This window comes from Aspergillus neoniger, assembly GCF_003184625.1.
Source record: "Aspergillus neoniger CBS 115656 unplaced genomic scaffold BO87scaffold_18, whole genome shotgun sequence".
Classification (NCBI taxonomy): Eukaryota; Fungi; Ascomycota; class Eurotiomycetes; order Eurotiales; family Aspergillaceae; genus Aspergillus; species Aspergillus neoniger.
This window is the reverse complement of record NW_020291146.1, coordinates 273,453-291,900: the sequence shown is the minus strand read 5'-3', so window position 1 is coordinate 291,900 and position 18,448 is coordinate 273,453. Positions and strand designations below refer to the sequence as shown.

Genomic DNA, 18,448 nt, shown 5'->3' with positions numbered 1-18,448 from the left:
TTCCTAGATACTCGATCAGATGCAATTACATATAACTTTCTGTATTATACTAAACTTCAACCAGAAGCCTCAACACCGTTGTAGCTGTCTTTTGGGTGCCATGGACTTATTATCACACTAATATAATTATTATTCTAGAATTTCCACATCACGATGTAACTACACTCATTTGGAAAGTAATGATAAGAGAACCTGATAAAACGGACGCCGACTCTCCAGAACTCACCATCAATGTCGCATGAAGTATAATATATAATATTCCTTTAATACACAGCCCACATTTTTCGGTTCCAGCTGTCCGTTCACGGTCGCAAAGCCGCACTTGCCCTTTGACAGGATAATATATAAATAGTGCAACCTCATTAGACTACAACAGACTAGACATTGTCTGTATCAGGAATTCTTCTGGACATAGTCATACCTCTTGGTCATGTATTCAAGTGTGAGTGCTCTGATCGCGACGGCATCTGTCGGCAGTTAGTGGAGCGGACTGAGCGATGATTTTTAGGCGTCGCCTTGACCAGCGACGATAATTAAGATTGGGCTATAGAAGTAGATTATGTTGATAACGCCGTCAGTAACCCCACTTTCGATGTGAATGTGACTGACGCATGTGTGATGTGTGGAGCATCACCCATTTCGCCCAACCTGTAGAACGCCGGAGCTACCAGCAGCACTAGTAGATACGCGAACAAGACCTTAGATTATGCATATTAACACATGTATGTAACTATGTGCTGAAAACGAATTTGTAATAAGCACGTGGAATAATGAGGTTGGTTGTGAGATACTTTAATAAACTACCCTACAAAACACAAGGCTCGCCGGCATTTTATGCCACTGTGACAGTAGGGCCACGGTTGCTGCAGATGATGAGTTTGGACGAGCTGCGAATTCCGAGATATTAGCCTAATGAAAAGTAACGTGCCATGCCGAATGCATCCCGCTGAACGGTGGACAGCTAGTCCTGCTTTGGAAGGCAGGCTTATAAAGTCTGCATGTATTAAGTATGGTGCCTTAGAGTTCTAGTATCTGATTAAACGGTGTAGCTGGGAGACAGAAACTCCATCTCTAGATGTATCTAGGAGCCATGCTAAATGCACCCCCAGTGTATTTATGAATCCTTTCAGCAGTTCTTATTAATTTCAATGGCGAGGATACCAGATTGGTACTCTATATTCACGACCTTGAATGGTTCTTAATAACAAAGTAAGTTGTACATAAATGAGAGACTCAAAATTCTTTGTAAATTGTTATAGGAATAATTGTTTTATCGCGTGGCGACCTTGTCTTCAGGACCGCGGACAATACTCATTCGCTTTCAGAAGTTCTATACCTCAGTAAGATCTTAAAGCAGCTTATTCCAGATCAAGGGAGTTCTAAATCTCGTCGAATTTTCTTTGACGTGCAATAAACAACCTTGAAAATATAAATCGGGGCTTTGATCAAGCTTCCTACAAGAATAGGTAGCATGATGCATTCTCTCATTTTATTTACAGGCTTGCTTTTTGGTACCATTGTATTGGCAGTGCCGATCGAGGGCGATGGTGAGGTTCATTCATCTCATTTTCTAGACGTAATTGACTGGGGACAAAATGGGGGAAACGCTTTTGAAGACAATGATCTATCCACGTACTGTGTACCAGAAGCTGGCATCGACCTCATAGTGTTAGCTTTTCTCTATGAGTATGGCGATGGGATACGTTTCCATCGGATACAATTGGTCAGTCGTGCTGGATAATACTGAGCGGCGAGTCTTTTCAGTGCGAGGATCTGCAATCAAGAAATGGCAAACGAATGGACTCAAAGTATTTCTCTCGCTTGGTGGTGCAACAAGGAGCATATTCTCTCTCGTCACAGAAGGAGGCTGAAACGCTTGACCAGCAGCTCTGGGGCGCATATGGAAATACGAAAAGTAATGTTGTACATCGACCCTTTGGAACAACTTTCGTCAATGGCTGACACTTCGATATCGAGACATTTGGCGGTATTGAGTATTACCAATATCTCATCAATAATCTGCGATCTGACTTCAACTCCGATCTTTCAAATAAAATACCATATCACTGGGGCACCACAATCCCCTCTCCCTCAACCAATTATGCGACAAATCATCGCAAATCGTCAAATCAATTGTCTTTGGGTACAGTTTTACAACAATCCTAGCTGCTCGGTTAATGGTGCCATCAATCTTGGGTCCTGGGTGACCGCTGGAACTGTATCTTCCAACACCAAAATATTGATCGGTTTACCAGTCTCTCCTTATGCAGCCACGGGAACATACGATGGAGCTCAGTATTACCCTCAGTCGAGTGCACTTGCGGCCTTACTGCGCGAAATTTGCTAGCTACCCTCAGTTAGGTGGCGTTATGTTGTGGTCTGCTGGATTCTCAGATATTAACATAAACCACGGGTGTAACTATGCTCAGCAAGCCCGCAAAATTCTCAACATGGGATCACCATGTTAGACGCTTGTGGGTCCTGATTAGAGAGGTTATGGAAGAGCGATAGCGAGAAAAAGCTTTAGCTAACCAGAAAATTTACTACTAGTTGCCCAATAAGGAGTTTGTCTGATTCAAGAGTGGGTCTTAACCTCACTGTATATTGTGGGCAAATGACTCGCGAATGCCGCCATATCCGGCTGAATGATTCACGCAATTATCCCCACCGTTCAAATTCGCCTTTTTCAGCAATGGCTCCTGACAAATTCAATACATTCCAATGAGAAAAAAGGGCTTTATTTCTACGCATTTCGGATCCCGCCTAACCCACCCTCTTGTACACGAGTGTGTGGGGGGGTCAATCCGGTATCGGATTTGTAACCATTGCTAACCCAAAAATTCCTCTCCGTCTTATAAGCAAACTGGACTGCTTATTTCTGAATTTTGCCAAATTAATCCACAATGGCACCCAAAACCTCTTCGACTTGGATTCTGCCATGCCAAAATGGCATCGAAAGTCTTCAATTAGTCGAAGAGACCCCTGTCCCTGAAATTGGGGACGATCAAGTATTGGTCAAGGTCCATGCCGCCTCTCTTAATTATCGCGACATAGTAATTGCCAAGGTATGTGATATCATTATCCAGACTACATGCCAAACCCCCAAGAGCCTCTTTCGCGTCTCTGAGACCAACTGCTGATGAGCACAGGGTGAACCCGAACTATCTCATTTCCGACCCGGCGTCATCCCCGGCTCTGATGGAGCCGGAATTGTCGAGGCCGTCGGTTCCAACGTCAGTGACTTCCGACTAGGTGATCGGGTCTGTACGCATCTCACATCTGGTCTGCCGTCCGATAAGGCGGCGTCTTGGAATGACGTCTGCGAATTCGGACTGGGTCATAATTACAATGGCACACTTAGTTCATATGCAGTTTTTCACGAATCGTCTCTTGTTCGTATGCCTGCGAACTTGGACTTTTTACAGGCGAGTACATTGACTTGTTCGGGATTGACAGCTTGGAACGCTCTTTTTGGCGTTGAGTCATTGAAGCCTAAGAAGGGAGATTGGGTTCTTGTTCAGGGGACTGGAGGTGTTTCGATTGCAGCAATGCAGGTGAGTCAAGCTTGCATTACTTGAAACGAACGTTTTTAATGAATATGATATTTGGTAGTTTGCCTTGGCTGCAGGGGCTACGATCATTGCAACAACAAGTTCCACCGTCAAAGCCGAGCGACTCAAATCCCTCGGCGCTCATCATGTCCTGAATTATCGCGAGGATTCTAAATGGGGAGAAACAGCTAAAAGTCTCACTCCGAATAGCCAGGGAGTCAACATTGTCGTTGATGTGGGTGGTTTATCGACTCTGCCGCAATCAGTTAAAGCCATTCGCGCTGGCGGTCTCATTGCTCTGGCTGGGTTACTTGGTGGTGCACCCGAGAATACATCCATTCCTACGTTGATGGATTGTCTGGTCAATACTTATGTTGTTCGAGGATTAATGCTCGGCACTCGTGACCAATATCGCGAGATGAATCAGTTCATTGAGGAGAACGACATCAAGCCCATTTTGGATGATCAGGTCTTTGATTATAGCCAGACCAAGGAGGCATATCGGTATCTACAGCAACAGCGTCATTTCTCGAAGGTTTGCATCCAGTTTTAGAGTGGGGAAGCAAGCAATGTACACTATTCTGATTTGGAAATGTTGTTTTCGAATTTGAAATAAAAAAATCGCTTTGTATTCATGACATTTCACATTTTTGTGCTATCTCGTTCAATGTTCTCATCATGATTTACAAGTAGACATGGGATAATCTTTGACTCTACAGTTTCAGCTGACGCCGATCCTGTGGCCCAGAGCAGCAAGAGTGTTCGGGATGTTGAGTGGATATGTTAAAGGACTGGCAGAACTGTGGAACGTCAAGTGCCGGATTCTTCGTGAAGAAACTATCGGGTTTAAGCATGGCGCTGACACGTTCCATCGGCATAATCGGAAAATTCTCAATGCGAGGGTTGTGGGTAAGACCGGATGCCATGAAAATGGTCAGTAAAGATGACATACACTGGGAAAAAGTATAACTTACTGTGCCAAAGAACCAGAACCTCATCCTCCACAGTATCATTGCAAGCAGCACACTTCTCCCCGCCTTGTGATTCGGTAGTTATAATGATTCCTATATAATGTTATAGTATAAAGAGGTTTATAACTTAATGGAGATATATTTTATAGTAAATAATAAAAGCGGGATAAATTAATGTAAAAGAATATAATGAAAGAATACTTATATTATTTACCTAAAACACACATCCGAGCAAGTATAAAATAATGCTTTATGTTGAGACATTCACTGCAGCCAGGCAGCTGTCAGCTGATCCTTCGCCTCTTCTTCCTGCGTGGTCTCTGACCACCACCTCTTCCAACCCCCAACCAAACCACCAACCATCTTCTTGAGATCTAGATAGATCAAATCCATATATCTTTGCCCCTTCGTCTTGACACTTTATATAACAGCCTGTGTGCCAACCACATGACCAAGCCTACATAATTGGCTGCCTGAACATTCAACCAAGATGAATAATGGAGCGTAAGGATCGGCGATTGATACAGGTCAATGGACCGTTGCTGATAATCATACTACCATATTTAAGTTACATGCTATTTTTTAGCCATGTGGAACCTCCGCGGCTATACGAACACGAACGGGGACCCAAAAGTCTATGCGGGAACGAGCAAGGCCCCTGATACGATGAACCCGGTTAAGCTCTGCAGATCCGTTATAACCACTTCGTCCAGGGACTAAGTAGGCGAAATTGCCGCCCGATGTTCCATTCCTTCTTTTGCTACATGGAGAATAACGGCTTTACACTGTTGGCTTCTTAAAGTTTACTGGAAACAAGATGAGTACCCTGAAGCGTCATCACATTTAAAGAAGCCTGGGAGCGTGCTGTACGTGGTTTGTGCCTACCAAGTGTGCAGTATGATGATGCTAGCGTGGAAAACGGGCAAAAAGTTGCAAAAAGAAGTGTCTTGCATACTTTGTTGTCGCATACTTTGTTGTTTCAATTCAATTTAACTGTATGCAAAGCCGCACGCACCAGTATGAAGGCGTGTTTCTAGGCTCGGAATGGTGGTGTATTTCGATCAGCATGTTTTTGTTTAAGCTCAGCAGCCGTTAAAGCTTATGGAAGAAATTCGGTACAATATGAAAAAGCAACGATATGCAAGTCATTTGAATACATAATAAACTAATCTATTGAGTTCTATACATAGTAAAAATACAAAGTTATTGGAAAATAATCAATCTAAGGCTGTCGACAGGCCTCTTGGCTGGGGAGAGTCATGCATCCGCAGTGTTGAACCTTCCGTGAATACAATCTCACCCCATAACATCAATCCTCCTCGCATATGTGCAGACCGGGCCTCCCAAAAAAACAGCTTCCAAAATCTAAAGCTAGCCGAACTCAGTTGGGGCTTGTTTTGTTGTCGAAGCTGGTAAGGGCAGTGTGAGTAGCGTAGAATTCACCCTTGGGGTTGTAGTACTCGTCGAACATCAATGGCTTTGCGCCCTTGACCCAGGTGTAGGCATGCTTATCGGTGAATCCCCAGAAGGTGATGTCGGTGACTCCAGCGTCGAGGGCCTCAGTGAGGACGGCGTTGTAGATATCAGTTTCGAGGGTGGTGTTCAGGGTATGGACATCCATCTCAGAGATGGATACCTCCAATCCAAGAGAATTGTAAGATTTGATTATATCCGTAATCACGCCAGCGATCGGAGCTACTTCGGTAACGTGCATCTGTAGAGCGATTCCGTCGATCGGGACCTTGTCTGATACAAGTCCAGAGACTAGATCGTAGAGCTCTTGACGCTTACCGGGAAGCGACTCGACCGAATTCTCGCTGAGAAACAACTTGGCGTCTGGGCCCGCTGCCCTAGCGATATGAAAGGCGTCTGCAATGTATCCAGGTCCAAGCACCCTGTAGAAGTCATTGGCCTGTAGACCGCCACCCATAGACTTAAGAGCCTCGGTGACAACGTCCCACCGATCCATCTTGCCGGCGTATCGGTGCATGATCGCTTCAAAATGAGTGACCATGGCGGCACGGAATTGTTTGGGATCGGTGATGTTGAGCAGGTAATCGGGGTTACAGCAGCTCGAGATGAGACCATGCCCCTTCACCACCATGTCGTGCTTCTCCGCGAAGCTGACAAGGCGGTCGGTCGCGTTCCAATTGTAGTGGTTTGGGGTCGGGTGTATGAATGTCCACTTCAACTCATTCTCGGGAGCGAGACTTTGAAACTGATCGGCAAGGACGGTCGCAAACAAAGTATCATTGAGATAATTCGGATTGATAGCCCCGGACCCAATGAGGATACCCTTGCTTTCTGCTACCTTTTTCAACGGGGTGGTGTTGGTCTTGGTGAAGGCATTTGCTCCTTCACTAGCGGCGAGCAACGCGGTAATGAGGGTCGCGGCACCAAAGGTCTTCATTGTTCTGGTTGAATCTATGTTATCTTTTCTTTCCTGATATTCTGCAATGAATAGCATCCAACTACAGTCTGCTGGTCAAGGTTTTTATAGGTTCTTCAGACGGGACACATGGCGTCGCAATGCCGTGAATAGAGTGGGCCTATCATCGTTGTGCCCATTGCAGCAGGCGATGAGGACACAAGCATGGCACCTGTACGAAAACGAACGCGCCTTTTCATTTGTTGAACCATTGTTCCTTTTTGCCACAAGAAGCATTCCCGAGACTTTTTGATAAGCAAGAGATCTTGGAACCTTCGTATACTCGTACAGAGTACACTGCCCGGGACCCACATAAGATTTTCAGTGCGTAGTGTCTCCTGTTTTCCTGCTAAGTTTTAAGCTAACCCGACGATCTGCTATGGCTATCCCAGGCTCTAAAAGTTAATCTCATGATAAGAATAGGAAATGCGCCGTATAGCTAAACGAACTTAGTGGAGGTTTCAGTGGCGGCCAATCTGTTCTAACAAAAACTACAAGTTAGACGATGAAGCATTCCGGATTAAGTTGCCAGGTCTAGAACATCAACAGGCTCTCCTAACCGATTTCAAGATCGAAGAAGAAGCTCAGATGCCCCAGTAACCGGTCATTCACCATCTACATTTAACTGCCAAGTCAAATAAGACATTATCATGTCTTAGGATATATTTGACATTATCTACGCTTATACCACTGACCCGGGAGAATAGGTGGGTCGGTCAGTAGCAAAGTATATTCCTCTGAAAGCAAATTCAAAGTAGTTAGATGACTTGAGTTTTCTACGTCGCAGTAGTGTCTTCTTTGCCGACAGGTTCGGGGATGGGTTAAGATATCAGACTTCTGGTAGATTAAAGGCCTTCCAAGACGTTCATTAGATCTATTATAGAACATTCCATACTAGCTTCGTGCTTCTCTCATATGAAATGTTTGTTAACGCCAAATAGAGAAAGGTACAGCTCGCGATATTCGACAACAGACCAGATTTAGCTCTTATATTACGATGGACACATAGGGGGTTTCATATTTTTAGAGTTATCGGGCCATGTATTAAAAACTGTGCCACAGATAAGTGAAGTATCATGTGGCTTCCTAGCATCAAGTTGAACACTCGAGCAACATGTTTCCCTTTCAGCGTTGTGGCTTAAGGCAGTTTTCGAGTTAAGGAAACACGCTTGTTCTTCAAATCCCATGATATATCCAACATATGCAAGGGACTATAGAGCGCCTTTCCATTTAATCAGCTTTAAACAATTGCTCTCCATTGCAGATGCTGGAAAGCTTAGCGATGCCTGCCAAGAGGCCAAACTTATACTGTTGACACACTTACCGCTAGACGAACAACGAAACATCACGTCTACTTGACCAATTGACCGACGGAGATGTCCCGATTCATACTAAAGGTAAAACTACCTGCACAAATAATACTTTAGCAGACTATTGAATAATCTAAAATAACCTATATGACATGTTACAGACAGGCATAGTGCCCCCAACGCAGGTCGTATTGAGAAGTGTTGACATACTCAAGGCATTAAGGCCTTGTTTATTTGCTAACCGCTGTATATTCTATTTTGGCGAGCTGAAAACTCCAAGATATTAGCCCGAAAAGGAATGCATGGTTTCAAATTCTTGTTAAATGGCAGACGGCTTACTTCCCTGTGACATAAAGTGGTTGGTCAACATCAAGTCATCGGGTAGCGAAGACTTTATAATCCAATTATGCTAATAATGTTCCACTAGCGCCATCTTGTCTCCGCTCAAAGGGCCCCTGAATATCAGCCACACGATATGTTCCACCGGAACATAAGCCAGATGATCTCACTTTGGGATGTAAATTGAATGTGGCACATACTATTGTTTATTGAGGCATTATCTTTCAATTGTTAAGTATCTTCATTGAGATATTTCCTACGATATAAAAGGAGCACTCGCTCCCCCTCTTCCTACACCACTCCACAGTCTAACAGTTCTCCTCATTTGAGATCTTTCTTCACAATTACCCCCAGAAATTCTTGCACCTTTAACAATATGAAGACTTTTACTGTTGCCATTACTTCTTTCCTGGCAGTTGCCGGCCTTGTCACAGCAATCCCTATGCCTCAGGGCATGTATCCCTTGAAGCTGCTCTCCTGTTATATCATGTTAATTCTCTCTGTTTCTCTAAAACAAATCCTGAAGACGTCGGCTTAGTGGGTCAGGCTACCACAAGTCTTAATCAAGGGCTTAGCCAAGCCGGACCTGTTGCTGCAGGTATGTACTGCGACATTGAGTGTGCTACAATTTACCCACCAAGATTCCCCACTTTGCCGAGGCGATAATAGTCTGGTGCTAATGCTATTCTAGCTAATGCTGGACAATCTATGGCTGATCCGGGGAACGCAGCTGAGACGGCAGCGAATGTGCTTGCTGGAGCTGGTAATACCTTCAACGAATCTCCAGGCGCTGCCCCTGCTCAAAACAATGCGCCGCAGTTACAAAGCACAGGTAGGTATCTCCCTTGAACTATAAGCTGCGTGATACTGTCTCATACTAATTGATTTCAAGTAAATGCAGCGGGGGGAACTATCGGGACTCTAGTCGGAAGCATAAGGAAGTAATTGGAATGTGTGAGCAAACAGCCAAAGCTCCTCATTATCATGGAGGAAAGGTTGGTAGTATATATTTTCTCGGTTGACTTATGACCCACAAACGGGGCCCCATCATACTGACTGCCAATAGAATATTCTATTGTACTGTTAGGTAGTACTGAAGGCCTGTACTTGGCGCGAAGTGGGATGTGATGTAGTTGAGAAAAATGGGATTTCATTCATGCCGGACCTCGCTAGGTCATTTCCCTCTCATGATGGCAACCATGATGGTGGTATAATGCTAGTGTTGTTGCCATTCTTTTGCTGGGTCTCGAATTCAGAAATATATCCTGACACGGGAGCTAGCCCTAGCCGATAACAAGCTACTATATCAATCTGGAGCTCTAGTATTCCTGCTGGAACTTATTAGGTACAACTGCCAAGCCACAAGTACGATAGCATACGACGAGTAGATATAGTAAATCACATGTAGACTAGCGGTATAGTTTGCTTACGTCATCAAGCAAGTACTGGTGGTTGCTGCTCACTAGCATTTTTCAGTTTCCAAACGCTGGAATATTAGGGCCTAGTGGGAAGCCAAATCTCCCAGATGAGCTACAATGATGGGGTTTACAAGGATTTTGATTGGGTTATTGCTCCTCTGGGTTTGCAAGCTTTTACTACATGGACTATCTACGTATGCGAGAGTAGACTTTCTACTGCTCTCAGTTGCTGTTCTTTATCAAGGAAGAGTTGTACAGGTGATGTCCGATTCATTGACTGTGAGAATTTTCCGTGGTGGTATTTTTGTTAGCTATGTTTATCACAGTAGAATAGATACCGCCATAGAAAAAATAGCATGGTAATTATCATATACTCTGAATATACTCAAGATTTACCAATATTACTTAAAGGAATATCAGAGTCTGAATGAGAAGACAAACTAGAATAGGAAGTGATTGACAAGGAGGAATCCGCTCACCTAGTATGAACTGGAGGCTATTTTAAGTCTGGTATATTGACAGGTAACTGTATCAGAATAATAGAAAGTCAAACCAGCTGCAGATACACAATTACACAATCTGATGTTGATCAAATAGCCGGATAAGCCATATTTATCCTATCACCTGATGGCTGATCCCTTTTTCGTCCGTTTGGAATAGAAACAGAAACCGGTCAAGTAAGCATAAGATTCAGGCTTCTAAGATATGAAGTGGGACTAGAGCCAACTGCTGGACTCAGTCCAGTTTAAAATAACCGTACAGACCTTCAAAAATAGGACGAGCGACACCAAGTTCGTCGAAAAGACAATTCCAATGTGACATCTTCCGGTACACGGCGTGCTCCTACTAGTTACAGATAGTCTTCAAAAGCCATATGAACAAAATCAAACCCGAATACGATTTCAAGTCACCGTCGTCCTAACCCAATATGGAAAGATCGCCTTGAAGTCCTCGCAACAGTCACAAATTTCTGTTGAGGTAAAGCCTGGATACAATACCAGATCAAGTGATAAGTATGTGTAACTGAGTGGTCGGACTGACCCGATGATAATCATCTCTCGGTAGGCTTCGATATCCGATGCATCTACTTCGTATCTAACTACATATTGGTACCTGTACCTACGTGGCTCAGATCTACCCCTCTCTTCTATCCTATCCTATCCTGTTTATTGGGAAGTCTCATGATATGCTAAGGGTCGTAATGACATGCTTACCGAGTATGATTCTTGCCCCTGTCTCCATTTATGTACTGTTGACAGAAGAGACAAGCTATTGGAGCACTTTTGAGGAAATTATCGCTTAAATGGGGTATTGGAATATGGGAGCAACACTTATTCTATAAAGACAGACAGATAAAAGTCATCAAAATTAGATGGTCCCTTTTCGTTTCCCTAATTCAAGCCCCTTCATCAACCAGTCATCATACAAAAGCTCCAGCGCTGTCGGTCGGTCAGAAGGATTCCATTGCAAAGCCCTTCGAATCCATCGCAGAAACCCATCTTTGTCTTCGCCTTTGATATCGATAGCCAAAGATTCCAAGGTAATATCAGGAACCGGGGCTAACCCTTTCCAGGCACCGTAGTTGTCCCAGAAGACAGAACTGAGATGACTTCGTTCACGGAACTCAGGTGGTGGGGAGCCTAAGAGTGCAACCAATTCTGCAAGGTGGACACGATCATCGAATATGCCCTCTGTATTTCTGCCTCTGATGAGTGTGAATGAGCTCACAATGTCCCAGGCCTTTAGGATACAGATTAGCATACCTCTAATTCCGGCAAAGTAAAGAATTGCTGAATGCGTGTAATGGACTCACAACCATAGCGACACTCCAGATATCAACCTTATAATCCCAGATTGTTTTTAGAATCACTTCAGGAGCCCTGTAAGGATTTGGCATAATATCTTCGTTATGTTTCTCATCGCCAAGTCGTGCTTCACCAAAATCACAGAGAAGTGGTAGTCCGTCTCCAGGAGGGAAGCGCGAGGATCGGTAGATAATACGGTCCTGAAGCACCTTTCGTGCCGATGGCATCCTCATCTCCTCTTCCTCAAACTTGAAAAGCGCCTCTGGCTTTGGTGTGGGCAAAAGCAGGTTCTTCAGCTGAAGATCTAAGCAAATAAGCCTCTCGTTACCGGTAGGTAGGAAGGCATACGTACCCGTGCGAATCACACCAGCTACAGAATGCAAGAAATCTAACGCAATGAGTAACTGTCGGATGCATACTTTCATATCCTCAAGAGTCACTGTATTTCCAGGAAACCATTGCAGCATCTCACTCGCACTTATTCCTAGGGGTTCGTGAACAAGACAAATATGTTGCCCATGGCGACCCGTGATGATGAAATGATCGAGTAATTTTCGAATGAGACTTCTACCTGGATGTTTGAACTCTGCTGAGTTCATATGACGATAGATATTCAATTCATGGTCTCCTTCCTCACCTGTTACGTAAATCTTTAAAGCAACATAGCTGGAATTTCTGTAGTACATTGTAAACAAAAGCTCCACCCAGAAAGTAGATAGTAGTCTAGATGTACTTACACCAAGTCACGACCAAACCATACAGTGGAAGTGACTCCATAGCCTAACTTGGCTAATACCTGATATCGGTTGTTGAGAACTTCGCCCTGTTGGACGGGATAATATCTCTGGGCCTGATATGTTGGTAATGTTTCTTCTTCAATACGTAAGGATGAGTCGAGTAATTTGAATCCAGAAGATGGAAAGTTCCGTGGCATAGATGTCCACTGAGTGGAGACCAAAGATCTTTGTTGTAGGTACCTTCTAGGGCATTTGGAAATGTAGAAATATAGCGGGATGTAGGATTTAGAGAGCAGTGGTCGCTTTGAGACCAGCCAGTTCAGAGAAGCAAGAGGATTGCGGTGGTATCTCGAAGTCCGATACATTAGGACCCTCAGTTCAAATGAGAGGAACTGAGTGTAGCAAAGGTGCAGCTGAAAGGGAATGACAAATGACTATGGTATATAATCACTCTGCCAGAAGAAGCTGGATGGTATACAGCCCCTCGGTGAAATCGAGAAAACTCCTGGAGGATCACGTGGAACTTAAAGCCGTAGGCAAAACTTCACCATTATTTGTCTGCATTTTGTAGGGTGTGCTGAATTTAAAGGATTTCTAATTCCTAATTTCTACAAGAAGTAAGCTAACTAAATCTACCTGATGTACGGGGTGTTCCTGAACATAGTACATCCCGACTACGGATGGAATGTGACATACAAATATATTGTTATACTCTCCCAACATCCGCAATCGAATTCCTTTCTCACACACGGATGGAAGAAGCACTATCCCTAGCTAGTAATAAACCCTGCAATGCGAGCCTGTGCAATAATTTCCGCAAACCCACCCTCTCTCCCTTCACGAGAAGCGAGGGATTTCCACGTCTTATCCTGGTGGATATGGATTGTACCAATACGAGTTCCTGCATTAGTCTTCAGTCCCACTTTGACAACAAGGTTTTGATCTTCTCTATCAGTAGAAGGAAAGTGAACCTTGGAGGCTCTATGCGATAATATTAGAATACTGGTCCAATTGAAGTATGGTGATGCCTACTGAATTTCTGCCGTAGTGATCTCTGGAACCTAGAAGAATCAGCGCCAGCTAATCTGGGCTTGTGCTTAAAATATTTTACTAATTTATCAATTAAATTGCAGACGGACTTCGTTGCATCGATCCATAAAGGGCCTTCTATGGTGCCATTGGTGATTACCATCTCTTCGAGAGGAGCTCCAGTGAATTGCATCAAAGAAGCAGAGGCCTTGTGGAGGCCCCTCGCAAAGTTCCGACTCATAATGATAGTAAAGATTATATAGTCTTAATTTTGTAAGTGCCGGGTGTAGGGAATAGAGGACTCCGTGACCTTTTATGGCCTTCATGTTCTCTGTATTCTCCTGAATATACCTTCTAAATCGTAACCCTTTCCGCTCTCTCCCTTTACACAAAGCAGGAATTTACCGGTCTACTCTCATAGCTTTATCTGTCCAGCTGGCTGATATGGCGCTATTTCAATCCTGAGGTACCTCAACGTAATCGAACATGTTGAATGTCGTTTGAAATGGAAATATAGTGTTGATGAACCTAGTCGGGGTGTATCTCACATTCCTTAGTATTTGATGTCGAGGCATCTGCTGGAGTAGGCGAAGTCACATGCCAGGCGCTCAGGCCGCCCACAAACGACCTCTCGCTTTGTTTACTAGATCACCTAGATAGCTACTAATTCAACTCACACTTTTACTGCATTTTTGCGCGTTCATTTGCTTGCTTTTGCTGTTTCATTACTTTACTAATAATCACGCGCCTCAACAGATTATAAGCCCGGACTTCCTCCTGTGAAGCTATTCAGACCCCTATATCACGGATCCTGACCCCAAACAAAGCAGAGGGCTTACGGCTTCTATAAGTAGTAGAGATGAACGGGGACGCGCTGATCTTGGAGAATTATCTTAATCTAATTTAAATATCTGATTTGAACACCTAATTACATTAAAAAAAAAAAGATATTCTACTCAATACCTTCATCAGATCTACCCGTGCTAAGCATACTAATTTAGTGCTATGGCACATGCGGTGGGACAAAGTATTATATTCAAGGAAATATTCCTGATCCAGGTAAACTCTACAGAAGCAGTAATTTAAGTAAATCAGCTGCTGATAATCCCTCTGAAAGGCCTATCTGAATTACTGATTTTGCTGAAGGAACGCTCTAATTATACTGACTGGAAATTCCACTTGAAGTATGTATTCAGGAATACTGGATTAAAGAATCTGATTAATCTAAAATTATCCAGACCTGCTACTATACATGTAAAATATGCAGCATGGTATAACTATTTAATAATAGTAACTGATTATCTAGTCGGGCAGCTAGAAGAGAAAGTGGGAAGGTAATTCAGAAGGTCTAAAGAGAATAAAAAATATATTAATAATGTGTTCAAACTGATTTGCTCCATTATACTGGGCTACAGTATTATAGAATATTAATTAATAGTCATAAAACTAATAAGAAGTATGTATTCTGATTACTCTACTGCATGCCAATATATTAATAATTTTATAGAGATGTATGACATGGCTGTAGAGCTTAATTATTTAATCTTTCTGTTCATAGCAAGTCTCCTGATAATATATGAATTACAGTCAGAATTCCTTATATAAGTGTTGACTATAAAACATTTAATTCTAGAAAATACAGGTTAAACCTATATAGAAGAGTAATTCTGTGATCTGTATAGGAGCACCTTAGAGAAGTGTAAAAGATCTGAAATAAGAGAGTTTAGTACTACTGCTATTAGTAAGAGTAAAGGCCAGAATCTATTTAATAAGTCTAATACTACCAAAGATCAGTGGAAGACAGTTATATTCTTAGAAAAAGATATTTCTGCCAAGGACCATGCTGTAAAAATATAGAAGAGATTAGTAAATATTAATAGTAGCTGCAGATATTACAGATCAAAAGATTATAAACTATTAAAATATTAGTATATTAATCCTGAATTGTGTCTAGCGGGTTAGATTCTATATATCTTAGATATCTGGTTCTACTGAGAAAGTAATAATAAATATAATAAGAAGTTAGACTTCAAAGATAATTCTAAAGCAGTAGTACTTGTATTTATATCTGTAAGACAGATAGCAGAGATGCCTGTTTAATATATTATTCTGTATAAAATAAAGTCAGATAATAAAAATTTATATATTTTGAATTTTTCAGGACTGGTAGTTGGAAGTACTATTAATCTCTTCTTATACTGGATTTATAATACAAGAAGCTCTCAGTATCTGACCCCTGACTATGTCTTACTTAATAAATATTATAAACTTAATATCTTTAACTTCTATAAATATAGAATATCTGACAGATATATTAGTATTGTTAAATCTGCTGGCTACCAGATCCTGTTTTTATCTGTAAATAATAAATATCTTGAGATTAAGATTAAAGTATTCTACTAGCTGGACCTTGCTTATGGTCTTTTTTCAGCGGACTATCTATATAAAAAATTCAGAATATATATAAATATAAAGGACCTGACCCTATGCAGGGAACAGGATAATAAAGTAATAAGCTATTTGTAAGTATGTAAAAATATGCTTTTTATATATACAGAGAATATAGGATTAGCTCTCACTGTGGTGGATCTCCTGTTCTTATACTAGTAATATAATTATACAGGATTCTGCAAGATTGTCTCTACTGTGAAAAATCAATAAATTAAACTTGAATATCATGAGAACCTCTACTGCGAGGCATGCTTTCTAGAGAAAGTAAAATAATTAGTATTTAGAAACTTTATTCTGAAGACTGCTGATCTTATTTAATTATAGCATGCTGATGTACAGCAAGTGATTCTAATCAGGTATAGAGGATTTAAATATTTTCTAATCATGGTTAATAATATTATTTATCTTGTATAAACAGCCATGCTGAAGTAGAAGAATAATATTTTTATAGAATTTATTTAAATGAATAATGAATATAAAAATATGGTTGGCTGTTATGTGATAGTGTGGTATCTTAATAAGGGCCGCGAATTTAACTGTTTCAAAGAATAGATAAATCATGAAAATTAAGGAATTCAAATTATTATATTGTCTTCTTGAACACCTGAAGTAAATAGCCTTGCAGAATACTATGGTGGTTTATTTAACTAAATAAGCAGGGTTATAATGCTTGACTCTGGTCTGTCTGCTAATCTCTGGCTGTTTACTATAAGGCTTACTGTACAGATCCTGAACTACCTGGTATCTACAGGAAGCAAGATTAAATAAACACCTGTTTATCTATATTAGTCATATTATAATCTTCTGAATCCTGATATCTTGCTTGACTTTCTATATATTTTCAGGTACTGCTGCTATCAACATATACCTGCAGAGGACTGGATTATATCTAGAAAGATATCTTCCTGTGCAGAGACTAGCTACTTTATCAGATTTAACAGGGATCACGGCCATGTATATCTAGTTTAGTATTCTGATTTGAATAAGGTGAAGAAATCAAGGAACATGACTTTCTATGAGAATTGTATATACAGAAATAACTATAAAGACCCTGGTAGGACAACTACTATATTTATTCTTAAGAGTCTAATTGTACTGGAGACAAGCACTTTAATCAATTTTAAAAACATTTTTCTGCATGAAGTAATTATAAAGATCAATACCTCTAAGGACCCTGCTAAGGATCTCTCTGCACAGGATAATATTGCTAATAAACCTGTACACGGAAGAATACAGATCTTATTAATCTCTGCTGAACTTACTGAACATAATCTGATTTACTTAATCAAGGAATCCTCTGATTACGAGGCACCATTTACTAAATACTTAAAGTAAGATTTCTGTCTTGCCAAGTCTGAACCATTTACTATAAATACTAAAGCCACTGCTTCAAGATAATTATAATATACTATAAAAGAAAAGAGTCTTTCATAGCTAGAAAATAAATAAGTAGCTGTATTAGAGCAGGAATCTAATCTGTCTTTCTTGTCTGTATTAAAATAATATAAAATGGTTATTCTGAATATCTATACAGAGGCTATCTTGTCACTGCTTGTTCTGTACTGGAAGGCAGCTATGATTATATAGATTAATAAAATTAAATCAATAAAAATATATGATATTATTAACCGGTCTACTGGCGCTCATGTAATCCCGGGTAAGTAGATATTTAACTTAAAAATTAATACAGAGAGTATTATTATATAATTTTATACTTGCTGGGTGGTTTATGGTAATTGCTAGATATTTAATATTAATTATATTAAATTCTTTGCTCTGGTAGCAAGTGAGATTATTCTTAAAATATTTATGATTAATGTGGCAGTAAAGGGCCTCCACTGGAAGTAATATAATATTATATCTGTTTATTTATATACTTAGATAGAAGGTAAGTAGATCTATATAAAATAATTAACTGGATTCCATGAGGGTTCCTCTGAATAAGTATATTTATTTAAAATAATTCTTTATAGACTGCAGCAGGCGGTGCATCTTTAGTACTGTATCTTTAATAAAAAGTTGTAGGAAGTTGGCTTCAAACCCCTGCTGAAGAATTTGTGTATATACAGAAATAATAAGATATAGCTTATTATCTATATAGATAATTCTGCTATTGCTGGTCCTGAGTAGATAGATTTAATTTTAATAAAGTATTATCTTAATAAAGTATTTGGATTCAAGGAATTAGACAAACCGAAGATCCTGCTTAATTATAATATTCTATATGATTATAAGATAGGCAGTATCTTGCTCAGGCAGTTTATCTATATAGAGAAATGTCTTGTTACTGCGGGTATATAATCCTACTTGGATATTATTATATCCATGATATTTATTTATATAAAGGCAGATTATACTGTGATATTAATAAAGGGAGTTAATATTAATAAATATTAAAGTCTTGTAGGC

General features: G+C 40.9%; 5 protein-coding genes across 5 annotated transcripts; 3 read left to right on the top strand and 2 right to left on the bottom strand.

The window, feature by feature from the left end:
- Positions 1–1,474: 1,474 nt before the first annotated feature.
- On the top strand, positions 1,475–2,468 carry BO87DRAFT_397397 (uncharacterized protein; the record flags this gene model as incomplete). The annotated part of the gene is made up of 5 exons (XM_025625300.1): positions 1,475–1,511; positions 1,575–1,703; positions 1,838–1,950; positions 2,150–2,307; positions 2,348–2,468. 5 exons carry the CDS (start codon positions 1,475–1,477, stop codon positions 2,466–2,468), a joined length of 558 nt encoding a protein of 185 aa, XP_025479216.1.
- A 408-nt stretch (positions 2,469–2,876) lies between these two features.
- On the top strand, positions 2,877–4,104 carry BO87DRAFT_359860 (zinc-dependent alcohol dehydrogenase family protein; the record flags this gene model as incomplete). Its single annotated transcript, XM_025621534.1, has 3 exons — positions 2,877–3,065; positions 3,150–3,554; positions 3,613–4,104. Exons 1-3 carry the CDS (start codon positions 2,904–2,906, stop codon positions 4,102–4,104), a joined length of 1,059 nt encoding a protein of 352 aa, XP_025479215.1. The 5' UTR covers positions 2,877–2,903.
- A 1,799-nt stretch (positions 4,105–5,903) lies between these two features.
- On the bottom strand, positions 5,904–6,932 carry BO87DRAFT_426481 (endo-1,4-beta-xylanase; the record flags this gene model as incomplete). The annotated part of the gene is made up of 1 exon (XM_025627364.1): positions 5,904–6,932. One exon carries the CDS (start codon positions 6,930–6,932, stop codon positions 5,904–5,906), a length of 1,029 nt encoding a protein of 342 aa, XP_025479214.1.
- Positions 6,933–8,975: 2,043 nt separating this feature from the next.
- BO87DRAFT_387166 (uncharacterized protein) lies at positions 8,976–9,544 on the top strand (the record flags this gene model as incomplete). Its single annotated transcript, XM_025624802.1, has 4 exons — positions 8,976–9,078; positions 9,126–9,197; positions 9,291–9,431; positions 9,492–9,544. The coding sequence occupies 4 exons, from the start codon at positions 8,976–8,978 to the stop codon at positions 9,542–9,544; spliced, it is 369 nt and encodes a 122-aa protein (XP_025479213.1).
- Positions 9,545–11,316: 1,772 nt separating this feature from the next.
- On the bottom strand, positions 11,317–12,756 carry BO87DRAFT_397393 (U4/U6 small nuclear ribonucleoprotein PRP4; the record flags this gene model as incomplete). Its single annotated transcript, XM_025625299.1, has 5 exons — positions 11,317–11,353; positions 11,444–11,757; positions 11,831–12,126; positions 12,175–12,497; positions 12,560–12,756. 5 exons carry the CDS (start codon positions 12,754–12,756, stop codon positions 11,317–11,319), a joined length of 1,167 nt encoding a protein of 388 aa, XP_025479212.1.
- Positions 12,757–18,448: the final 5,692 nt, after the last annotated feature.